Raw genomic sequence first — 25,410 nt, forward strand, 5'->3', positions numbered from 1 at the left:
TGAGAATTCTCTTTGAACCTGACACTATTTTTTTTTTTTTTTGAGGAGACATTCTTTGTAATACTTTGTGCTACTTTTCTCTCTAGGTTACCCCGAAGAGACTTACCCAATTTATGACCTTTCAGACTGTATCAAGCATAGGCAAGAAACAATCTTGGTGGATTACCCTGACCCAAAAGAACTTTCTGCTGAAGAAATAGCTGAAAGAATGGGAATGATAGAAGAGGAAGAATCAGATCATTTGGGTTGGGAAAGTCTGCCCACTGACCCCAGAGCCCAGGAAGATAATTCTGTTACCTCGTGTGATCCAAAGCCAGAAACATGTTCCTGCTGTTTTCATGAAGACGAGGATCCTGCTGTCTTGGCAGAGAATGCTGGATTTAGTGCAGATAGCTACCCTGAGCAAGAGGAAACCACCAAAGAAGAGTGGTCCCGAGACTTTAAAGATGAAGAGTTGGGCATCAGCACCGATAAAGCATATACAGGCAGCATGCTGAGGAAGCGTAACCCCCAGGGTTTAGAGTGAAAACAGCCAGTCTGAAGTATTCATTACTCAAGTCCCAAGGTGACCTCTCTCTCCTCAGATTTCCTTCTTGGCCCTGTGCCCTGCACTTTCTTCACTGTGTTCAAGTGTCGTAGCTATCAGGCCACTATCATGGATATCATGTATCCTTCCTGGTGCTCACACACCTGTCACCTTGTAAAACACGGACATTAGTGTGAACACAGGACAGCTTCGCTCTTTCTCTTCCTGCCTTTATCAGAGAAGTTGATCCATTAAGTAATTATGTTTGGTCTATTGTAATTACAGATGGGACCACTCAGGGGCAAAGGTCTGACTCTTCCTGGTAGGTGTAACAGATAGTTCACCTGTGAACGAACATCAGCTTATAGATGATAAGGACTTAAGATTGCAAGAATGAAGATTTCAGACTCCAAGATGCCTTATTCTTTGGGCCTTGAGCAGGTTAGTAGTCTCCTGGTGAGAAGAGAACATTTTATTTGTGGGGCTGATGGGCCTAGAGCAGGGTAAGACTCTGCTGTCTAAGCTGAAGCCTCTTCCTTGTAGGGAGGGTCTTCCTAGGAACATTGATGCTGCCTCAGACATCTTCTTTTCTCCAGAGTAGGGAAGACTCCCACTGATCTGAGAATGAGCCCAGAGGCTTGTTTGGGGACTGTTTTACTCTGATACTACCTGGATATCTAGCTTCCTTTACCCGTGTTCTGCTTAACAGAACTGCCAAGCCCAGAAGTACCTTTGCACTCCTGGTTTTCAGTGGACAGAGGAAGCTTTAGATAGAGACTTTAGACCCTGCCCTGCAGAGTCAAGACTTGAGGCCATTGAAGCTGCAGGAATCCCTGCCCAGGGATGGTCCTGCCACGAGGAGGCTGCAACCCTATAAGAGGGCTCAAGATAGTGAATTCTGCTCCTGCCATGAGGAGCTCAGAAGGCCAGGAAGCCAGCAATAGGGGAGAGAATCTGTGTACTTACGGACAGTCCTTACCTAAAGCTGTTTCTGAATGTTGCACCCTTTGAGAAATTTGTTCTCAGAACCATAAATTGGAACAGAAATGAGGACTGATCTTGTATACAAAGTGCCAACTCAACAGGGAAGTTGGAGTATGTCTGTTGCAGAGAACCAATATAGCAGTGCCCAGGGGTAGAGACCATGTGTTCCATACTTGGATATCTGGGTCTTTTGAGAGAGCTGGGGAAAGTAGTAACTAGATTAAGACTGGGAGGATTTTGACCAAACTAAAGGCCTTTTCTCCTTACTGCCTCTGACGTGTGTCTTCTTGAGACAAGATAGCACCCATGAATTACATCATGAGGTATGTGTGAATTCAGTTTACATGTAAGACCTGAGAGTTTGAAGAGGGCACATTCCCAAAGACATTCCCAGTCATGAAATGTAGAAGACTGGAAAATTAAGACATTATGTAAAGGTAGATATGGCTTTTAGAGTTACATTATGCTTGGCATGAATAAGGTGCCAGGAAAATAGTTTAAAATCATACATCAGCATACAGACTGCTATTAGAAGGTATGGGATCATATTAAGATAATCTGTCAGCTACTACTAGATATTTATTGTTAATTGAGTTACAGAGAAAAGTCATTCAAGACTGAGTTTTGCAGTGTCAAGTATTGCATCTATCTCTGTGTAGAACATTTGATTCACATTGTAAAGAATGCAGTTTAAAATGTACTGAATGCAATCTAGATGTATTGTACACTAAAGGTGAAAAATAACAGGTGCTCTTTACTGTTTCGATAAATTGTTTTCTGTGTTATTTCCCTTCATTCACTATGAGGGGTTTGATTCATGAGGAGAGCCCTGGGTTCCTGGCTCAGATTTACTTTTGGCCTTAGGATATGATTCCCATATTAGAGATAAATACTTCTGTTTTCTTCTAGCTGATTCATTCATTTAGCAGTCAGTTGCTCAGTGCTAGGTACTGGGTAACAGGGCTCAATTTCTACCCTCAAAAAACTCAATGTAACGAGAGCAAGCCTGACAGATAAAATGAACTATGACCTTATAAGAGGGCTCAGGATTGTGAATTCTGCAGGCAGAGAAACATGAGCCATGATCTGTCCCTGCATTTTCTAGCTGTGGAATCTTGGGTCAGCTCCTTAACTGGTCTGAGCTTTGGCTTCAGGGTAGTAAAGGGGAGGGGTATTAAAGGTCCTGGTTAAATGAAATCATCAGTGTGTGTAAAACAGCATTGGTTCTAGCTCATACATGATAACCACTCATTAAGTGGTAATTATGTTTTTATTATAAGGGCTATGCTGTGATTCAGACATGGGCCCAAAACTACAGGAAAGATAAATTGTTTTTGCTGAAGTATTTCCAAGAAACTTCACAGTTTCTGGGGAGGTGGGCCTTGAGGCATGCAAAGAACTTCAGGTAGGGAAAGAAAAGAGGACATTCTTGGCAGAAAGAGTTGTAGAAAAAAGCAGCAGGGTGTGAAAATACATGGATGTTCAAGTATTTTGATGAGGTTGTTATGTAAAGTGTTGTTGGTCTTTGGGGAAGATTGGCTTATGGAAATTCCTGCCAGAAGTACTAAGCCCTTATGGTGGTTCTTCCTGCCCTAGCTCTTGGTTGGTTTATATATAAGGAATATATTTGTGTATTTATATATCAGACATTTGGATATACCTTTCAGTTATTTAGGATTTAGACAGTTTTTTGGATTTTCCAGAATTATTTTATCCTTCAGGGATGACAGTTATATGTGTGTATACAACCCAGGATGACAAAATCATGGGACTGGTTTTTGTTGCCAGGGCTTCTGTCTCTTTCCTTGCAGTCTTCATTTCTCACAACGAGGGTGCTGGGAACTTGATCAGTTCCCTGGCCTTTGGGTACTGTGGCAGAGTACACAAGTCATACCTCTATGGACAGTTAGCTCACAAAAGAACTGCATAATCTGGGATCATTCTTGGTAAATCAGGTGGGTGGTGCAGCCAGGAGATCCCCTTTCCTGGTCACAACAGGAGCACAAAGAAGCCATTTCATTATCTCCATGACTAGCTCCAGAAGCTGGGCCCAGGGAGGTGTGCTGAGGAGTGGAGGTGTATTTGGCCTGTAGAAGCAATGGCCTTTGAGAACCATACTCTGCACCTTATATGGCTTGGGTGATCAAATAACTTATGGTCCAAATTCAAACACTTTGGAAAAAGGGAGCTTTAATATAATTATGCCAAGGTGATAGGCATAAACTAAGACTGTCCTGGACATAGGGTCACCCCTGTCTATAGCCATTTAAGATTTTTCAACCTGATGACTAAACAAACAAAACCCTCTTTCCTTTTTAGAATATCCTGTATGTGCTATTTCCCGCCAGAGGCAGAGGCCACAGGAGATAGGCCATGGTTCAGGTAGGAAATGCTCTTGGTCACATCAGAACTCTAGCTTTGGGGGAATAAACAAACCCTAATTATTACCACACTCTCAAAGTTCCCTTCAATCTGGACTATTTGTATTCCAAAGAAAAATTTAGTGCTTTAGCTATTCAGCAATATTGAGAAAAAACATGAACACATTTATGACTTTGCCTTGACCATTGACTTTTCTAAAATGTGCTTCCTTTTCCTTTATTTCCCTTTTTTTATACAAAGAAAATATGCCAAATTTCTCCTCTTAGGTCATTCCTTAACCTCTCAGAGAACCAGTTTCCCCATGAATTGGGAATAATGCTCTATTTACAGGGCTGTTTGTTTATAAAGTGTCTGTGCCAGGGCAAAGCATGTGGTAGGTGCTTGGTGACAGCATGATCACCGTCACCACTGTCAATCCGGTATTGCTGAGATGTCACACTTGACGCCCTCTAAGGCTACCCTGACTGCCAGGAGTGGCCCAGGGCCCTTCTGCACTCTCTGGGTGCCTTTAGTTATAACCTCCTGTCTGGGTCAGACCATTAGCTTTCATGTCTGCTTCTAGCTACCACTGTAGCCTCCCTTCCTTTTGCCTTCAAATCTGCCACAGCTGCCCTGCAACAACAAAAAAGATTCCTAAGCATTTCTAAGTCCTGTTTAAATGGATTAGGGTCCAAGCAAGCCCAGAGAAATCAAGTGGTTGGGTCTTTTACACCTTTTTCATCTCTACAGCCCTGTTCTCTTCCTAAGGCCAGGCCCACAGGGGATACTGAGGAACCACCAGCCCCTTCAGGTGGCACAGCAGACCCTGAAGAGAACTGCTCTAACTTAAGTACCTTCTGACTTCTTCACCATTTTTCCAGCCTCTGGGTGTGGTTCTGATGAACCTTAAACTTGAAAGGCACAGCCAGAGGGAGGACAGTGTTGACCCACATATCATTGGTGAGGTTATTACCCACCTGAGGCTCCTAGGAAACAATGAATGAAAGGTATAGAAAAAAATTAGGAAGTAAACAGGGCTTTTTTTCCCCCTTTTATGAAAAAAGTACACAGAAATGTTGAAACGATTCAAGTTTAATTTGTTGATATATGTGTGTACTTAGACAAACACTAACTTCTACAACATACATAATGTCAACATGGGAAAATACCAAGTTTGTCATTGCACATACCAATAAATAAATACATTTGCTCCAGAATACCAAAGAAGTTTATTCAAAAAGTCACTTAATAAAAGCACAGTTTTGCAAATTTGTCTAAAACTCCAGATAATCTTGAACAAAAATAAAATGTCTGACCACTCCAAAATAGGAAAAGACAATCTTGTGCAAATAGACATACACATTCTAGGCATTGTGAAAACTGGCTGTGTTCCCAGCAAGAGATACTGCACCCTCCTGACCAGGCAGTCAGGCTTCCCTTTCCCAGCCATCCTAAGTTGCCTTCTAGGAAACTCTGGATCTCAGCCTCATCTCCAGCTTTGCCTGGACCTTGCTAGGGGGAGGGAGGGACAGGAGCACAGAGGAGGAGAGGGATGTGATGTTTTTCTTAGGAAAGAAAAAAAGGCACAGTGATGAGCTATAAAGGTAGTGATGAAAGCAAGGAATAACTTTCATTCACCCCAAATCCTACGGCAAGCTTTGACAATGTAACATCTTCATCTTGTGGTTAGGAAAATGGACCTAGAGAGATTACGTGGTTTGCTCAAAATCACATAGCTACTAAGTGCAGTAGTGCTTTCTATAAGACCAATTTGCCTTTCCACTTGGTTGGAAAATTTAAAAACCAAACCTGTCATAATATATCTGTTCTGCCCTTCCCGCCTGTATCATGAGATGACAGAAAATTCCAGGTGGCCATAAACTCAAACAAGAGCCTAGCCCTTGGCTTATTACTGGTGGCTACTACAAACCTATAGACCAGAGCCCAGGGTAGGATAGAGTCCCAACTGTGGGCCCTGACTGCAGGTCATTCAGGTCCCAGTCACAGTGAAAGCAGACTCATTCAGCTATCTGGAGAAGCATAATCTGAGGGCCACTTGGCATCCTGAGTTGACACAGGGATGCCGCAGCTGGGGTAAGGAATTAGAGAAGGGAAGTCCAGTGTTACTGCAGTAAGAGAAAACCAGGAAGTCCATCTAGGAGATGGAATTTGTGCTTGCATAACAGAGCCATGGAAATGGCTATCCCAGCATCTCTCCTCACTGCAGACTCCGTTATAAGCAAAGCATGGACCTTTTTCTTTAAGAGGTAAATGTCCTGCTATTTTCAGAATGGAAAAGAAAAAAAAAAAAAAAGACTTCTGCTTCTAGAATCTTGTGCCCTACTTGTCACTGAAGGAGGCAGGCTCCAAAAGTTCTCTTATAGCTTCTGATTATCACAGTCCTGGCTTCCAACATCTGTCTTCGCCATAGATCTGGACCTTATGTGCTCCCTCGAACTAGTGTCGTGATTTTTAAGGCACATTCACTAGAGTATGTTCAATTTCAACCAAAAGCATACATGCAATGTACCAGTTTTTTCAGGCAATGCAGAGTGGGAACTGAAAAGCTAACAACATTCTTGGATGGTGTCCTCTCACTCAGAACCCTGAGAGAGAAAGCTGGTATTTTCCCAGGTATACCTTCTGTTCAGAGAGCATGAAATGAATGGACAAAATCCACAGGTGATCATAACATCCTTATTCCTTTCCTACTCATTCTCAGGAATATAATCACAACTAAGAAACCTCAGTTGATTGCTGATTGCCCTTTTCCCCAAATAAACACACAGACACACACACACACACGGACGGACGGACACAGAGCACCTTGGAGCCAGAAGGAAAGAAAAGCTGGACTTGGAGAAGAGTTGGGGAAGTGAACTTCACCACTCTGCAGAATTGTTCTGGGGCAGAGGGTATAGAGTTTTGGGGTGTGGTCCCAGAAGCGGTTACAGAGAAGCTGCCTAAACTCCCAACTGCCCAATACCATTAGGGACTGCTCATTCTGTCATTAATTCCCTGCCCAAAGACCATCCATCCAGGTAGAGGGTATGAAGGGCAAGAACTCTTACTGTGAGAGAGGCTGAACCCAGGTGGTTTCCAGGGGCCCTAGCAGCTTTAGGAGTCCATGCGTCCATGGCCCCAGGGCCAGTGGTCAAGGAAAACCAGCATCACCAGGAGCGTACTCAGCTGCTGATGCTTGTCACTCGATGCCTGACAGAGTTATGGCTGAGGCTATCCTTCTCCACACTTAAGCTAGAAAGTTTAGCCTGTCTTCCCTGACCCCACCAAAAGATCCAGCCAACTCCCTTTTCTGTGTGCTACAGGAGAAAGCAGAGGCCAAGAGTTTTCCTTTGTGCTTCTGATTTTTCCATTGCCACCAGGGCCTCCGTCTCACCAGAACTCAGAACCAGCCTGTTCTATCTATCTTAAAATCATAGATCCAGAGAAATAGCTTGACCTGACATTAGAGATGATCTAGTTTCCATCATCTCAAATGTCACCATGAAGATCTCTTCTCCTTAAAGGCAAGGAAGGGCTAAACTGGAACTATAGAAAGGAGGATGGCACCAGCGTATCTCGCCAGCGCTGGCACCAAGTTGTAGTGCCCTCTAGAAACTGGACCATGTTGCAAAAGCTAATCGTTGGAGGGGCCTCTCAGAGATGTACGGCCGAGGTGTGGGCAGATCCTGCTAGAACAGGTATGCCTTGCTTTAAGCATTCAACATAGGAAAATCTAGGTTACAAAGAAATGAGAGCATATTACTTCTACTTAAGTCAAAATAAGTCCTTCACCTATAAAGCCTAACATGTTTAAAATACACCTTTTATTTTAAAAAATTTCTACTTAGCTTTTCCAAACATATCTACTCTAAAGCAAGGTACAACCCCTGCTTGCTTCCCACCAATTTCAGATCTCTATCCGGGCAAGAACCCTCCACCAGGGTAAATGACGAATGAGCAAGAGCTTGAGCTTAGAGTTCCCAAGCCTGCAGGGTGGATGGTGCCATCCAAGGAGAAATAGCGGCAGTGGAGGGAGTTATCAGGCCCAGCCCCAGAACCTTTATGCACTCTCTCTCACCTAGACCAAGAAGTGTGCGGCAGCCTTACTAAGGCCTGCTTACTGCTGAGTAGCCCTCGCAGAGGGGCCAGACACAGGCCAATCCTGGATCATACTCACATGCAAAAAGCCAGACAACTTTCAGCAGGGAACGGCCTGATTTCCTACTGGAATGGTTTCAATCTTATTTATCAACTCTGATATTTCTAAGTCTCTGAATCAGGGGAAGTGGGGAGGGCATGCAGAATGGGCCCCAGGAGGCCAGAGATACTAGTTTCTTGGGGGACAGTGGGAACAAAGAAATCAAGAGAACCTGAAGTTCTGAATGCTGCCATTAACCAGCTAGGTGACCCAGGGCAAGCCCCATTTTCTGAGTGTGATTTACCTAAAGCCACAAGGTTGTACTAGATTCCTGAGGGTCCTGCCGCTGCTGATCTCTTGTGGTTCTAAAATATTCCCTGCTTTATTCACCCTGTCCCATTCTCTCCCAAGAACCATACATGGTTACCAACCATGACTTGGCTAACAGCAGTGAGAGTTGGGTCTTTCCAGAGAGAGAGAGGAGAGATTCTTCAAGGAGCATGCCATGGCTTGGGAATGGTTCTGTGGCAGCAGGATTCCCAGGCATGCGTACAGTCAGGCTGGTGACCTGGACCCCATCTGTGTTTCCTGGGGGTTGTGCTGGGCTGCTCAGCAGAGCTCCTGGGGCAGCTGACAGGACTCCCAGAACAACCCTGATCCAGGGACCCTGTTCATGCACTTCTGCATGCTGAGCCTGTGTCCTGCAAGGCCCATCCACCAAGACAGCCCTGACAGCTGGGTTCCTACTGCCTCTGTGAGACACAGCAAACCAGGAGAAATCAAATGCGCTAGAACCCTAGCCACCAGCTGATTCCCATAGCCACAGCGAGCCAGGCACCTGCAATCCTGACAGGGTCCTGCCACTTGCCTGTCCCTCCCAACTTCTCTCAGGCTTGAGTGGTGCCTTCTGAAGTTGAAGGGCTTTCTGCAGTTGTTTAAGGGCCAGGCTTGGCCACCAAGCCCTTTGCTACATAAAGTTGATGTGGCCTTCATACATACACATATTCACTGTGCCCCCTACCTGCTAGAGTACACATTGCCATCTGACTCCTTGGCTGAGCGGATGACTGGGCCACAGCAGCCCTGCATTGTGCTTCCTCTCCCTCTATGCCTCTTCCGGCCTTCCCAGCTGAAGAGGTTGCTCAGCTTGGTAAGCACAACTACAACACACTACTACCCCAAGGGTGGGAGTGTGTGTTGATCTCGTGGTACAGAAAGAACTTATTCTCATCCCTTCACACCCACCCACCCACTCTCCACTACTCCCCTGCCTCAGCAGCAGAGGCAAAGGAGCCAGTTCCTGGCTGGCTGGGCCAGGGAGCCCACTGAGGGCCAAAGCTTCATCTGGCGGAAGGCCTATATACAGAGGATAGGCAGGGCTGTCTCCACAGGCAGGCAGGCAAGCTCCGCTCCAGGCTGGGCAACCCCAAAGGGCATGAAGAGGCCTCTACTCGCATGCCAGCTTGCTGTCGAAGCTGGACAGGGCAATGGCAAAGGCCTGCAGCGCACACAGCGGGTAGTTGTAATCCATGGTGAACACATCCTCTGCTACCCGGCCAAACTGCATCACGATGTAGTCCGCTGGGGCCAAGCACAGGCACAGACAGAGAAAAGGACAGGGCAGGAATGGTAGAGCCAGGGAAGGATAGACAGACACCCAAACCACATGAGGGAAGAAAAAGTGAGAAGCGGAGATGCCAGGGGAATCACAAAGGAAGTAAAACAAAGGCCAATTGGGAGAAGTGGCAGGAAAGAGGTGGCAGATGGCAAAGGACAAAGTAAGATGCATGTGAACACCAGGGGACAGAGAAGAGGAAAAGTCCTTTTAAAGGGTGTTCCCGTGCCTGAGACTCTGCTGAATACACAGAATCTAGGACTAGGGCTGCAAAGAAGGTTCTTCCAGGACCTCCCAGTCATTAGGATTAGAAAGTTCCATACATCTACCCTAAGCTGCATAGCTCACATTCTTAAACTCTAGCCAGTGTAGGCAGGGCTAGGTGGGCTGAACCCTATGCTAAGGGCCTTGGGTACCTATGGACCATAATGAGTAGGGATAGAAACACTCACGGTCATTGCCATGGATGATCTGGAAGTTCTTCACTGAGGCCTGTGTGACGCGCCCATGGAAGTTGAGTACATAGGACTGTGTGTCATCATTCCAGACAGGTGTCTTGTTTTGCAGCTCGATGATACTCTCCGTGTTCTTATTCTGCCAGCGTGCTAGCAGTGTCTCATGCTCCTGGGAGGGCAGCCTCACCTGAGCCAGGCCCAGGCCTTTGGCACCATGACCACCCCAAAAAGGGATCTGTCCCAGGAATGGGGGTCCTTAGATTTCCCTAGACCTCCAGGGCTTTCTCACATGGTATCCCCTCCACATATACACATCAGCTGGAGTTCTGCCCTTAGAAGCTCATGCAGAGACTAGAATGATGGGGAAAGAGGGGAGGGAGGGGTAGAAACTCACGTTGCGGGGGCGGATAGAGACTCTCTCATGAACCATGTTCATGCCTGGGACAATCACGCTCATCTTCCGAGGCCCCTTGAAGCCTAAGACGTTTGTCTCCTGGGAAAGAGAACGCAACACTGGCCACCTGAGGCGTCTATTTACCTACTGGAGAAGGTGGGGGGACGGGAATAAAGATGAAGAGCTAGTTCCCACCATCTCCACTCCGAAGTCTAACACACATCCCTCTAAACCTAACACGGCCAGAACTGAGCTCCTGGGTCTCTACCCTGCCAGAACTAGCTCCTGTTATGCGTCATCCTTGCTTCCGCTCGCTCCGGCAAATTACTTGGTCACACTCAAGTCCTCTCTTCCACATCCTACTTCTAATCCGTCAGCAGTTTCTGTCAGCTCTACCTTCCAGTTATACCCAGACTTCCACCACTTTTCACCATTAGCTTCTCTCACCAAGATCATTCTAACAGCCTTTACCTGGACTCCTGGTTTCTGTTCTTGGCCCTCCTATTCTTCCTTCCCACCATCTGTTCTCAACACAGCAGCCAGTGCTCAGGCAGATTAAGTCAGGTGATCTTTCTCCTCTGCTCAGAACTCTCCAGTGGCTCCCCAGCTCACTCCAAGTAAAAGCTGGAGATGTGACTTCACCTGCACGTGGCCCCATGACCTTACTCTCCTCACCATTTACTCCCTGGTATCCACTCCATTCCTTCTTCATGCTGGGTATTCAGGACTTTTGCCCTCACTGTGTCCCCTAGACATGTACACTGCTGTTTTTCACTTCCTTCTGGTCTTTACTCACGAGCTACCTCAGTGACGACCTCCCTGCCATTCTGAAATTCTCACACATACCTTGACATTTCCTATCTCCCCTCCCCTACTTTTTCTTCTTAGTGTTTATAAAGAACATACTTACTTCACTGATAGATCTGTTTCATAGCTTGTCTGCCCTGCTAGGGCTTTAAGTCCCATAAAGGTATACATTTATGTCTGTTCATTACTATATCCTTAGTGCCTCAAACAGTATGCATAGTTGGAGCTCAGTAAGAACTTGAAGACTCAGGCTGCCTCCCCAAAACTGGTCAGCAGGTGGCACCACAGGATCATACAAAGTAGCTGTGGATTACTTACTGATGGCCTCCAAGAAGTGCCCATGCCCAGGTTGATGAGATACCCACCCCTGATTTTAAAAATGAAAAAGGTTCAAAGAGGTAGAGTAATCCCCTATATTTATATTCCAGTTTGGTCATTTTTGAGCTGTGTGATGTCTGCAGCTGAGCTTCAGTTTCCTCATCTATAAAGAAAATAGGATCTACCTCTTAGGTTGAACGTTCAGTGAGATGACAAAGTGCCCTGTAATCCATGTAGAACCTGGCATGCCAGAGGGATGATCTGGGAAATGCACAGACAAGAACCCAGGCCTACCGTCTCCTTCTGTCTAAGAGACTCCTTGCCTGGACTGCAGAGAGCCAGGCCTGGTTTTCTGAGCTCCCCAAGCAGATGGCCGGCTGTGGTGTGAGCTCTGAAGTCAGGAGGAGAGAGCCAGAGCCCCTGTCCTAGGCCAGGAACACTCCACAGAGGACAGCCCCTCTCCACACAGCCTTGTCTACCCACTAAGATAGATGGGATAGCCCCTAGATCAGGCATCAAGTCCTGGATTTCGTATCTACCTTGGAAATCAGAGACCCCCGAACCTAGGACTCACGTAGCACACAGCTGCCAGCTCCTGACGTAAGGTTCCACTTTCCAAAGTGGAGGATGAGGCTTTCTGAGGGTTGACTCCATTGTCATAAACAGTGAACTTGGTGCCCATCAAGTTGGACCTGAAATAAAGGCACAATCAGCATAGAGTCATGCACCCTCTGCCCCAGAGCAGGGAACAGCTCATCGTCTGTCCTGTGAGGAGCCTGCAAAACATTCTGGGCTGGGCCAGGAGCAGGCCCAGGCAAGCATACTGCTCACTGAATCCACATCTTTGAAGACACTTCGTGGGCAGAAGGCCTGGACTTGCTCTGAGTTGACTCAAAGTGCATTTCAGTTCGGTGAGAGCAATTCAGGGAGGTCAGTCAGGATTCTTCAGAAGATTTATCTGGGGGAACATGGGAGTTCTCATGGGAGGTGAGCAAACAGAATGGCATCTGATAAGACAGTGGAAGAGGCTTAGCACCCTGGAGAGAGGATGGGATCTCCTCTGTCGCAGCCAGCCTAAGTCTCAGTCCAGCCCCATCTCCAGCTTCAGCTCCTGACCTCTCATCTTTATTTATGCTCCCCAAATCTGGTACTCTGTTCCTCAGCAAACCCTACCTCCCCACTGCCCCCACCTGGAGGCCTAGGCTCAGAGCCTTCCTGCCCCTTCCCCACTGCCCCCCACCCTCAAGATTGCTGTGTGTCTCTTCCCTCAAGAGCTCACTCTCAGCCCTGTCCCTTGGCATTGACCATGGAGCCAAGGCAGCTCTTCCATGGTGGCCTGTATTATCAGTGACACCCTGGGGTTGGATCCATCACTCTTGGTGGGCCTGCACCCACCTCCTGGGAACAGCTTGGGGTCGGGTGTGTGAGGCCCATCTCCAAGTCTGGCTCTAGGCTGGCACAGACATAGGCCTCCAGTTGGATGTGATTATCAGAGAGGATTGTGGGAGAGTATCCATCCCTGGCCTAGATCTCCTTCAGGAAGATTCAGGCCCTCTACAGAGAACCTGCCCCTGCCCCTCCCTCCCACTCCCACCTGCTTCCTAGGGGAATGCTAGTACCGCAGTTTCCCGATATAGCTGTCCCCTCCTCGAGACAAGTCTGTTGGGTCCACAGAGATGAGGTAATTGGAAGTTTTACTCTTCTTTCTCTTCCTTCCCGCCAGGAGGAACACCTTGGGGAATGGAATGAGGTCATATTCCAGACTCAGCCTGTGGTCTGCACACAGTCATGAGAGCCACTCACACAGACTCTCCCTTGCGTCACCTCCCAAACGCACATATGTGTGCACACACAGATGCACTGGAAAACACAAAGATATGCACTGACCAGACACAAAGGCAGTTTCTTTGAGGAACGGAGAGGTCAGTGGTAGATATGAGACTTCCAGTCACATTTCAGCCGCTAGGACTTCAAAGGGCTGTAAAAGCCTAGATGATAACATGCCCAGACCAACCTTACCTTTTTCCCGTCCTCACGGTCCAGGTGCAGAAAGTAGGTGGGGTACATGCCCCGGTCCATCCCTTTCTTGTCCCGAGTGATGCGGCATTTGATGGTGATACCCTGGGGGGCCGGCCTCAGTGCAAACTCCTCAAGATCCTGGACCTCAACGTCCACTGGTTGCTCTGGAGCTGTTGGGCTAGGGGCTGAGGCTGCCTCCTACAGGGATGCAGAATAGGCACCTGAGCCCCAAAGACCCTAAGCAGCCCAAATTGGTGGTCTGGGATCCAAATCTGCCTCCTAATGTGGCGGTGGGAGAGAGGGAAGGATCCTGGGATTGGGGCCTGGCCAGCCTGGGCCTGGGGTCAGGAGCTATCTTCCCAGCCCTGCCCTCTTCTCAACAGTTCCTAGAGGTGGAGATGGGAGATACAGAAGGTCCTCAGAGGTCATCCTGTCCAACTGCAGCTCCCCCCACACATCACCCTGCTGGCCAAGCTGAAGAGGTTAGGAGGCAAGGTAGAGGGACATAAGAGGCCAGCAGAGAAGCTCCTAAAGGCATACGAGTCCAGCCTCAACCCCAAGAAAGTCAGCTCCCCATCATCTCTTCACATGCGCTCCACCTCTAACGGATGAGCAGTCGTCCAAAAACTGCTATGGATGCAGACTCACTCACTCACCCTGACGGACTTCCTGCTAGTAGCAGAGCTGGGGCGGGTGTTACTATTTAGCTGGGAGGAGCTGGAGCTATTCTCCTCATCTTCATCCTCTTCAAAGCTCATGCTGCTGGAGATGCCTGGGCCAAGGAGAGAATAAGAAGGGATGAATGAGGAGAAGTCTACCCTGCCCCTGAAATACACATGGTCACATACTCACGTTTAGACACTGACTCACCTGTACCCCCACAAACTTATGCACACACTCTTAGCCATATGTACACGTATAGACTCACATTCACACATATATTCCCACACATGTCCAGATATACAAGGATATTCTCTCAGATGCACACATGAGCCGGGGCTGGCCACAATCCTCAGGATATATCCCCACCACCCAGTTTCAGCTGAGTCCCTACATTACCCCACTTCCTAGCAGCCACTCTGCCACTGTCTCTTGTCTATCAGGGCCTGCACTGAGCTCACCTTGAACTGGGAACCTCCATTTCTGACCTCAGGCCTATTAGAGGTCTTGGCTGGCATAGGCCACGGAATCTGCCAGGGCACAGGCCTCAGCTCCTTCCTCAGCCCAATGTGGAGAGGACCCACTGACTCCTCATCTTTGCCCTTAGTTTCTATCTCAGCTGTCCTCCCGCCTGCCATTCCCCGGGAATGCCATCCCCATCCTCAAGTTGTCTCAAAGTCCTTTGTATAGGAAGCCATCCTTGATTAGATTCCTCACAATGTGTGGCACTGCCAGGCTTCTTCCCTCTGCCACCCTGCACCAGGGGCTCCCTAGGGCAGGGCTTGTGGTGGGAAAACTGAACAGCAGGTTTCCAGGGAGGATCTACCCTGTCTCTTGGTATCCTGGCCCTGCTCCCACTAGCTCAGCAAACATATGGGAAACTTCTTGCAAAAGGAGCTTTTTCTAAGGAGCAAAAGGAAAAGGAAATCTGCCCCCAAATCTGGGCCTACCTGGGGCCTTAGCAGAGGCCCTGCCTAAGAGTTTCTCATTTGTCTCCAAAGTGTGCCCCACCCTCACCCACCATGGCCAGGGAGGGGCTTAGACACAGGAAGGCCATGCTCCCAGAGAAAGGTGCATCTGAGAACCTAGGACTGAGTTTTGGGGGTATCACTGGGCCCCCATGGGGCTCACCCTTCCTCTGCATCGTGGCACGGAGATCCTGCCCGCTGGGCCGTTCGCCCCCACCAGCTGCTGTCTCCCCTGCATCCTGGGCGTGGTCTGACTGGCCCACAGTCAGGATCTGCACTGGGCCTTGGGCCTCAGACTTGTCTTCTGCCAGTGCTGCTGGCCCGCTGGTGCCTGCAGGCCACGGACACTCCTGAGTTACATCCAGGAGGAGGAGAGGAGGGCCTGGATTCTCAGACGTCCATGAAGGGGATGAGGGAAGAGTGAGGAGACCTTCTGCAAAACTATTTGCAAAACTGATTTTTATAAAACTAATGATTGCATCAGCCTGTTAACAACTGGTAAGCTACTAAGGGATGTGGGCTTCATTTCTTCTGCTCTTCCCCCAAATTAATTGCCGAGGGTTGGTTTACAATACCTCACATCCTTAAAGCAGATGGCAAAACCAGCTGCACAGTGGAAAAAACAAGATGGAGAACAAGGATTGATCCAGACCATAGGCAAGGCCGGCAATCATTCATGGACACGGCCAGCTACAAGTGATCAATGCTGGTGTTTTGTTTCACAAATATACACACATACACACATGCAGTAACTCACATACATCATTAAAAACATGGGCCCCTTGAAAAAGATTGCAATTGGCATCCACTCGCCTTCCCAAGTGGAGCATCTCCCATCCCACGTCAGCTTTCCTGCCCGTTACCACAGAGCTTCAACAACAGAAGCAAGGCCTGACCCACACAGGTGGCAGCCACCCTGCCCGCGTACTGAGCTATGCCCAGAGTGCTCGGCCAGCTCCAGAAGCCCATGGCCTGTGACACATCGCTGTCCGACCATGACGCAGTGGCCTGGAAACCACTGTCCATGAACAAAAGTTGAGGAAATGTGGTGTGTAGCCAAGAGACAGGACCTCGGGCAGGTACCACCATCACTGTCCTTAATCTTTAGGGGTCTTTTCTGGAGAAAGAGGAGCAGAAGGAACAGGCTGGTGTGTGGTCCAGAGGGTGGAACCTGGACTAGAATATGGAGTCAAGGGAAGTCCACATTATATGAAGAGCTGACAGCGAGGGCTGCACAAGGATGGGGCAAGCTGCCTGGGAAGCAGTCAGCCCCCAGTGCAGTGAGTGTCCTAGTCCAGGCTGGGTGAGAGCCTCCTTGAGGAGTCATGATAAAGGGTGCTCAGGCCAAGGTAGCTGAGGTGGGGAACAGTGGTTCTGGGCCACAGCTGAGCAGGACTTCACTTCCTGGAAGTGTGGTGGGCATGCCCACACCCAGAGGCAGCCCAGGCACCTCCCAAGCTAGATGAGGCCTGTGAAGGGGGCGCCCAGAGTGGCAGTCTGTGTCTTCCCTGAGGCTGTTCATCCTATCCCTCCCCTCCAAGTCAGGAGGACAAACCTTCCCCAGCCCTACAGTGGAGGCCAGGCCTGCTGGAGAGGGCTGTAGAGAATGTGAGCTGACCTTTGTGCTTTCCCTTCTTCTCCTTCCTAGCGGCGCCACCCTGGCCCCCTGCTGTGGCTGCCGCCTTGGTTCTCTTGGCTGAAGCTGGTACTGTTGGGCGCGTGGCTCCCAGCTGCACACTGGCGAGTGAGTCGGCCTCTTGAACTGCTCAGGAAACATCCCCAGACGGAGAGAGAGAAACAGGCACTGGGTGAGACCAGAGCTCCCACCTGAACACAGTCCCCAGCACAGCATTTTCGACTGCATCCCGAGTCCCACCAGGGCCCCTGTACCACTTCTACAGCCCACAGGATCAGGCCCACTCATCTCTACTAGGCAAAGATTCCAGGGCAGGCCCAGCTGGAAGAAGGCGGCACCCCCAGCCCAGTGTAATCAAGTCAACAGCCAGACTAAAACCTGTGATCAGCCAACAAAGTGCGCACTCAGAAGTTCTGGGCCACCAAACCATACTGAGCCTGAACAGGGGCAGGGACAATGTCTGAGAGGATGTGGCCATTGAAGATGGTGAAGAAAGAACAAAGGCTGCATCTTCTGGAAGAAACCACAACCAGGGCAAGCACTCCAGGGAGCCTACGAGGGGGCTCTGCGGAGATGAGCCCATGGGAGGCTGGGGTGTAGGAGTGCTCAGAACAACTCTGGGATACAAGAAGCTATAAGCACCAACAGTGAGGTCTCAGAAGGGTCCCAGCTGGTGGCCTCCAAATTCTCCATACTGCAGAGCCCCAATCTGCTCAAAATCCTTGAATGGTTTCTGATTGCTCTTAAGATGAAGACCAACATTCTCTCCCTTCCCCTAGGTCTAAACACATACTCCCCACCTCTGAGGCACCAAGAGTTGCAGCCACACCAGGCTGGTCTGTTGCCTCACATGCACCGCACTCCTTCTTGCCACAGGGCCCTTGCTCCTGCTGCGTGCACTGCCCTCCCCCTCGCCCCCCTCAGTGATCAGCTCCCACTCATCCTGCAGATTTCAGCTTGGATGTCACCTCCCGAGGGAAGCTGTGCCTGCCTCCCTCGTCAGAGCAGGTGTTGTCATCTACTCACAGAATTTGGCTTCCTTCCACAAAGCACACCCGTGACCGTCTGTTTAACACTGTCTCTCCACCTAGACTGTAAGGTCCATGAAGGCAGGGACCACACCCATTTGTGCTCACTTGGGACCTACAGCCTCTAACCCAGAGCCTGACACAAACGTCAACAAATATTTAAGAAATGAATGTGTAACATGAATGGGTATAGCCAGCAGGTCAAAAAACCAGGATAAACTGTGAGCTCTAATGTATATCAAACTCCCTCCTTTTCCTCTTGGAATGATCCCCTGAATTTAACGCCTGTAGCCAGTAGAGGGCAGAGAGGGAGGCAACTAATGCTGTAGGCAGGGTGGGAGTGGCCTGGAAACACCAGTTCCCGGCTAGGCCACGTGTATGTGCAGCAGCCTCCCCAGAGCTTTGTCCACCATTTGGACCTGGACAAAGACTGGGCCCCTAGGAAGCAGTAGGCACCTCCCAGAAGTCAAATGTCACATGTTCAAATGTCCTCTGTGAAAAAGGTTGTGGAGGCCCAGTCCAGTCTGGAATGTCAGCAAGGAATAGCAATTCCCTGATTTTGGACCTTGGAACACACCATGGCTCCTTCGAGTTCCGAAGCCCTAAGACAGAGAACTTTCCCCATTTTATAATGGAGGAAACAGATCCAGAGAGGGTAAATGGCTTGTCCCAGTCACAAGCGAGCAGGTAACTAACTGGTAGTGGCACGACCAGAAACTATCTTTTTCTCTTTTTTTTCTTGCTGGATTGCAGTGGCGCGATCATAGCTCACTGCAGTCTTGAACTCCTGGGCTCAAGTGATCCTCCTATGTAGCTGAGACTACAGGCACGTGCCACCACACCCTGCTATTTTTTTTTAAAGATGGGGTCTCGCTATGTTACCCAGGCTGGTCCTGAACTTCTGCCCTCAAGCGATCCTCCTGCCTTGGCCTCCCAAAGTGTTGGGATTACAGGCGTGAGCCACCTAGCACAGAAACTGTCTTTTGACTTCAGTCCTGCACTTATGCCAGAGGCGCTACTTGTACCACAGTCTTTCTGATGACCTGACATCATCTGGAACACAGCTGCCAAGAAGTACCTTCCAAAATGACTGCGCGTCAATGACCTCTCACGATGTTAGCCTCTGGCACAAATTGGCAGGGCCCACAATCCTGGGTGCAGGCCCCTATTCTGTATGCAGCCTCACTCACCCAGGTGCCAGGCTTGGCAGAGCTGGGGCTGTGATGCCACACAACCACAGGCCACACACCATATGACCCAGAACAGTGGCCGCCTTCCTGGCAGGGTACCACTACCACCCTTGGGATGGCACTCACAAAGGAAGTGTAGGAGGTGGCTGCCAGCAAAGGGTGGGGCTGGGGCCAACTCTGTGAGGAGCAGCCGGGGCTGCCTCTGTGAGACAGCTGGGCTGAGGTCCCTGGTCCCCTTTTCTGAAGGCCTCTCAAGTAGAGTACAGACATACCAGGTATGGCCAGGGTTCTGAACTGACACACACACGGGAATTAGCATGAAGGGGCTTTTCATCAGGGAGGCAACACACTATGGGGGAGAGACCATTTGGCGTCTGTTAGGTCTGGGTTCAAATTCTAGCCCTGCTGCTCACTAGCAGAGTACTATGAGGAGGTCACTGAGCCCCTCAGAGCCCACATCCTTACTGATTATGTGGGGATAATGAGTTCCTGTGAGGATGAAACAAGATAATGCAGGTAAAGCCTCTAGCACTGTACTTAGCCACTAGCAGATGTACAGCCAGCCTTTATTGAAGAAACGGAGTGGGCTTCCTTGGAGGGCACACATGCACACAGAGGGGACCGAGCCTGTATGGTGTGCCCAGCCACAAACTGGGCACCAGGCAAATGAGTCTCACCTGCTGCCCTCCAACGTGCAGACAAAGGGCTCAGGGAGCTATGGGTCAGTGGAACCCAGAGAAGAACCTAAAACACTGCGAGGCAGGGTATGGGCCAGCAGTTAGATGAAAAAGCTTAGCCCTGAGGTGAGGCAACTACCAGGAGTTTGATGTATCTGGAGGCTCCAGGTCATAAAGAAGCCACAGGAGGAGGGGAGCACCACGACTGCTAAGGTTCTTAACTGCAAAAGCCAGATGCCTGCAACCTTCTTAGAATTACTATTTAATGAAGTAGCAGCCTGGATTACTAGCACCAGCAGGGGGCAGTGGAGACTGAGTCTGAGTCCTCCTTTCGAGCTCAGAGACCCCAACCCCTCAGTCTGGCCTGGCCTACCCTTAAACTAACCCAAGCAGGAAAGCGGGTCCCGAGAACAGAGATGTGCTGAAGCCATTCTCTCTCCAGGATGAGCTGCAGAGAATTTCTCCCAACTGGGCTCTGCCGAGACCTGGAACATTTAAGGATGGGAGCTGGAGGCTCCAGGTCACTCCAGCTCTTAAGGAGTTGTGAGCCAGAGAGGGGGATCTGCAAGTCAGAAGCCAGGCAGACACAGCGCAGAGAGGGAAGGAAACGGCGTTCGTACTGAGACACTGGTTGATATGGGGCAGGACAGTGAGATGGATTCCTCTCAGGATGTAGACTACTGGTGGGGAGCAGGTCATCTACTCTTAGAAGCTGCCTCCTGCACTCAGTGAAATGCTCCAGATCAAAACCTGGACTTCTGAACTCCTGGCTTCATAAAAGGTTTAGCCTTCTGGCCTCAGTGTCTGATTCAGGAGGTGTCAGCTGGAGCATACACAGGCGCCCAAGGCTACGGGTCCGTCTTCCCTCTGCCCTGCCTACTCAGCTGTCTGCCTGGGCTGGAAGCCATACACAGCCTGGGCACCCCCCGTCAGGACCAGCCTGCACCTGCCTAGGTGGGCAGGAAGTGACGGGCTCCCCGAAGCAGTGACGGGATGTGGGGCAGTAGGCAAGGTATACCTTGGTAGCTGGTGCTGCCACTGCTGCTGAGGTAGGACTCCACCAGGGGGGCTTGTTCCTCCGACTGCCGGGCCCGCCGGCTCCGGGGCCGCCCATCTGCATTGGCCTGCACCATCAGGGGCTCCTGGCGCTTCTTCTTCTGCTTCTGCTCCAGCAGGGCCCGCTATGGAGGCACAGAGGTTGGCTGACCCACTGCCTCCACCAGGAAGGGAGGGCTCCCAGTTATCAGGGGGTCCACAGCCCACCTTGGGCCAAGGCCCCATGTCCTTGGCATCCCAACACTTGGGGTCCAGGAAAGGGAGGCAAAACAGGGCCAAGGTGGCTGCCTTGGCAGGATCACAGCACAGCCAGCCCTCCAACTACAGTCACCCAGCTGCCTGACGGCAGGAGCCCATGTGCTGCGGCAGGGTTAGTGCTGAGCTGGGAGAGAGTGCACCTCTTCTTCCACATGGGAATCCCATCCCCCAATCAGACAGGATCATCCAGGGAAGATGGACAGCCCTGCCCCTCTGCCCTCGGAGATCCCAGCCCAGACTCTTCCCTTCCACCCGGCCCCAGGCCTACTCACCTGTCGATCAAGCTTCTGCTGCCTCAGGTTTCTGCCCTCATCATCTAAGACACTGCAGAGCGAAAGAGGGGTTTTCAGGGCTTGCCCGTGAGGTGCCAGGATATAGCACAGAGCCCACCCCCAGCATATCTGGACCGTTTAAACCCATCCCATCATGGCTGCTGGGACTCAGTGAGCCCACATGGTAGAAGGAGGAAGGGTGGAGCCTGCCAGCTTGAAACCAGCTTGAACCAAAGGGCTTGAGCTGCCACTTTGGAAGCCTGCTAGGACCCCTGTTTCCCCAAGGACTCCCCAGTAAGTAACGGATGAGACCCTCCCCTCAGATCCCTGAGCAGGGCCGGGCCTGACTGAGATCCAGGAGAACTATCCAGAGGGCATCCCAGCAACAAGCCAGGCCCAAGGCCAGGCTTCAAACAAACCCAGGGGGCTGCTCCCTCCAGCTCCCTACTGGGATCTCACCAGCCCCAGCCTTTTCCTTCCTTTCTACCATTCTAGAGGAGGCTGCATCCTCTGGGCAGACCCTTTCCCCATCCGTTGAAAGCAAACTCCTAGCTTTCCAGGTGGGCAGAGTGGAGTGCTGACTTTGTCTACTCCCCTTCCCCACTTAAAGAGGGCAGAGGGTCCTCCTCCTCATTTGAGAGAATGAAGCTAAGAGACCAACCAGTCCCTCAGCGTACAGGGTTTGGGCCACACAGAGGTGTCTGCAGGGTGGACACAACACATCAATGTACAGCCCAGCAACCAGCCACCAGGTCCTTCCCGGGCTGCAGACATGGCACAGGCAGCCCTGGGGACATCAAATTCTTGAGCCCCACAAGTCTTGGGACAGGGAACCTCATCTCACCCACACTGGCCATGCCTCTGAGGAAGGCAGGGCACAAGTAGGGAGCTGGTAACTCAAATCACTTAGCTTTTTGCTAGCCAGAGACACATGCATGAGACCTAGGCCCAAATGCTATAAAGGCCAAGGTGTGTACAGCTGCATGAGGTGAGGTTGGAGCCTGAGGATCTGAGCTCTGGGAAGCCCCAGGCGGCCCTGGCCCAGTTATTCTGAAGCTGCCCCTGAACCAGACTGTGTCTGGGTACCTGCACAGGCGTGCCTGAGTGCATTAGGTTTGTGTGAGGCCATAAGGAAGTGTGTGAATATCTCGTGTGTGCACACATGCATGCAGACACCTGTGAAGAAGTGGGTGTGCTTGTGTGAAGGTGAGCGCAGTGTGCGTGCAAAGGGGAAACATGAGGTCACATCACCCTGAGGACAAAGTGAAGCCACTTTCACCTCCTCCTGATGGCTAGCCCTTTCTAGCTGGAACAATCATTGACCACCTACATGAGCCTTAAACTACTTGCATCTCCAAGGGAGCCATCAGAGGGTAGAAGGAAGCCCCCATATCACAGACTGCCCACCACCTTGGCCACGATCTATGAGGGCTATGCATGTTTTTAACTAGCAGGTGTCCTGCCTACTTGACATCTGGGAAGGTCTTTCCTTGTACCCATGGGCTGCTCTGCATGTCAGAGGAGCCCCAACTGTGATCTGGGGCTGTGTGCAGAACAGCCTCATTCACCAAACCCTCAGCTGCCAGAGCACAGGAGAAAACCCTGCTCAAGAGCCATACTTCTAGGCCTCGCTCTTCCTGAAACAGCCCATCTGTCTAAGAGGGCACAGCTGCATTTGGGGTTCCCTGAGGGCATTGCCAGGACCACAGGATGCAACCAGGTCCCTAAATATTCCAGCTGGCTGAGAGGGTGGGCATCCCATTGTGGAAGGCACGCACCCAGGCTGGAGGACTGCCGTGAAGACTTCTGAAGAAAGGGTTCAGGACCAGAGCGCAAAATGCCTGAGGGCCCTGCCAGGCCTGAGAGGCTACAACCCTCCCATCTCTACAGCTCAAGCCAGCAGCCTGACTGAATAAGCAAAGTCAAAGCATTTGCCCACAGACGGACTTGAAAGGGTCAGACCCGAACACCAGTGTCCCCCGTGGTCAGCCACACGCACAGTGCATACGCATCACAACTTTCAGGACACACGTGAAAAATGCAGTCTAAGCTCTGTACAGTGGCCCCTGGCTGACGGGAGCAACAGGGTCTGGAATCCAACTGTGCTCCCTCCGCTTGCCAAGCTCTGTGCCTGGGCACAGGGCAGCTATAAACCCCACTGTCATAAGCCAGTGGCCTGGCCCCGGTGCAACCTCCACAAGACAGTGCTGGCTTCCCTTTGTGCCAGCAGGAGGGGCCATTCCACAGTTTTCTAGGTTGTCGCAAGCCACTCACACTTTCAGAGGGCAGGGACTGGGCAGTCACCTGGGCCATCCCCAGCCCTGGGCTTGGCTGAGCAAGACAAAGATGCCTTCTATGATGCTGACGCTCACATCTAGAGTCATTTAGAAAAGGGGACATCCAGCTGAGAGGTAAGACTCACATCAGCAATGCCACCTCTGGAAATGCTGGGTCACAGCAGCTGCTCAACTGACAAAAAGTATTTCCAGCCATAGTGGCCTTACTGCCCAGTGCCTTTTAATGCTCTCATCCATGCAGGGGGCACATTTCCCTACCATAGGCCACTGTCCCACTGCCATGGACTATGCACAGTTATGCCGGAGGCAGGAGGCTGCTTTCCATGAAAACATTCCTTTCTCCTCCTCTGCCTCCACCTCCATTTCCTGATGGGGGAGAATGATAAAGAGCCACAGGCTTCGGTAACCCTGATTACCAGGTAAGATAACAGGTAGAAAGGACTTAACCACTGGCCTTCAGAGAAATATGGATGAACACAAGGGCTAGGCTTCTGAAAAGAGGTTCCAGAAACCTCAGACATCCCCAAAGTACCTAGAGAGCCACCTACCACCTCACCCACCAGCAGGCATGTGCAAGCACACAGAAGGAAAGGAGCATGCACGGCTGGGGGGCGGCCACCGGGGAGAAGCCACCTGTGCCTGGCTGAGCAAGACCCAGCTAGGAGGGTCTACACACTAAATCTACTAAAATGGGGAGGCTCTGAGAGTGGGCACAATTCCTGGTAAAGCAGTGTTCTAGAAGAGCTGCAAGGGGACGAGATGGACCACGATTACCTAGCAGTGACAAGCCTATACCAGGTGGGTGTTCCTAGCTAACGACAAGTGCGCAACAACCCGCCCTGGTGAATAACAAAGAATCCCCAGCCAACAGCAGCTGTTGCGGAGACCAAGGGCAACCACGATGGCTGTCTCCAGGGACAGCAGAAGCTCCCCTGGCTTCCTCAATAGGCCCAGTTCCCTTCTCCGCCCCCACCCAGATGGCCCTTCCTCCTCATCTCCACCCCAGCACCATTCCTAAGGCATCTTCCTTTCTCACCGACACTTCCCCAGCCTGCCTGTTTCTGATGGGCACTGTTCTAGGCTGCACTAAACGATAACCACACAAGGAGACAGTAATGGCTTTTTAATGACTTCAGCTCCAATTATGGAATAACTGCCAAGCCCAGGCTGCCAGCTGCAGCCCCGCCAGGAGACTCAGATGAGACACAGGGCGCTGATGGATAGGTCTTTCAGCTGACCCTGGAGGCTCCTACATCACGGGCGCCTCCTGCTGGGGGCCCGAACAGGGAGGCTCAGGAAAGCCACTGGCTCATGAGGGTCAGAGAAACCCAGGCTTCAGTGTCCACCGATCCATCCACTCAGTCCAGCACCAACAAGGTGGCAGCTTCACCGCCCAGGGAGCCTGCCCTTCTACATCCACTCATTTCCCCCAAGGCACCCCACAGATATCAGAGTAGTCAACCACGATTGACAACAGGGGGCAAGGACACAAGGACAATTCTGTGCCCTGGAAAAGCACACACAGCCAACATCCTCTAGCCTGTTTCCGAACTCCCTCTCTTCGCAGACTCTACCTTACATGCTCCAGCTACTCCATCAGTGCTAATCAGAGGCCCAGGGAATCTAGGGACAGACCCAACCTTCTGGACACACTTTCCATGTTGACTTCACCCTCCCCTCTTCCTGCCCTCATTCTTTCCCCTCAGTCACAGTGGAAGCTACCCCTGCTGGACCCAGGAAATCAGAGA

General features: G+C 50.6%; 2 protein-coding genes across 13 annotated transcripts in view; one reads left to right on the forward strand and one right to left on the reverse strand.

Moving 5' to 3' along the window:
• The window catches only part of RIC3 (RIC3 acetylcholine receptor chaperone), a 77,424-nt gene extending 60,381 nt beyond the window's left edge, over positions 1-17,043 (forward strand). For 5 of the 9 annotated variants that reach the window (XM_055282537.2, XM_055282538.2, XM_063641144.1 and 2 more), the window contains one exon: positions 87-2,280. In XM_055282537.2, the coding sequence (XP_055138512.1) occupies positions 87-526 (440 nt within the window). In that variant the 3' untranslated portion in view covers positions 527-2,280. Of the gene's footprint in view, positions 1-86; positions 2,281-3,829; positions 3,963-16,896 lie in introns of those variants that run through there. The other 4 variants (XM_063641141.1, XM_063641143.1, XR_010121305.1 and 1 more) reach the window with 3 other exon arrangements.
• Positions 4,946-25,410, reverse strand: part of TUB (TUB bipartite transcription factor) — an 88,470-nt gene continuing 68,005 nt past the window's right edge. For all 4 annotated transcript variants that reach the window (XM_055282532.2, XM_055282531.2, XM_063641129.1 and 1 more), the window contains 11 exons: positions 21,366-21,417; positions 20,798-20,960; positions 16,867-17,010; positions 15,412-15,579; positions 14,277-14,392; positions 13,621-13,818; positions 13,221-13,333; positions 12,176-12,293; positions 10,477-10,575; positions 10,080-10,251; positions 4,946-9,593 (listed from right to left, as the gene is read on the reverse strand). In XM_055282532.2, the coding sequence (XP_055138507.1) occupies positions 9,460-9,593; positions 10,080-10,251; positions 10,477-10,575; positions 12,176-12,293; positions 13,221-13,333; positions 13,621-13,818; positions 14,277-14,392; positions 15,412-15,579; positions 16,867-17,010; positions 20,798-20,960; positions 21,366-21,417 (1,477 nt within the window). In that variant the 3' untranslated portion in view covers positions 4,946-9,459. The remainder of the gene's footprint in view (positions 9,594-10,079; positions 10,252-10,476; positions 10,576-12,175; positions 12,294-13,220; positions 13,334-13,620; positions 13,819-14,276; positions 14,393-15,411; positions 15,580-16,866; positions 17,011-20,797; positions 20,961-21,365; positions 21,418-25,410) is intronic.

The sequence above is a fragment of the Symphalangus syndactylus genome, chromosome 6 (assembly GCF_028878055.3).
Source record: "Symphalangus syndactylus isolate Jambi chromosome 6, NHGRI_mSymSyn1-v2.1_pri, whole genome shotgun sequence".
Classification (NCBI taxonomy): Eukaryota; Metazoa; Chordata; class Mammalia; order Primates; family Hylobatidae; genus Symphalangus; species Symphalangus syndactylus.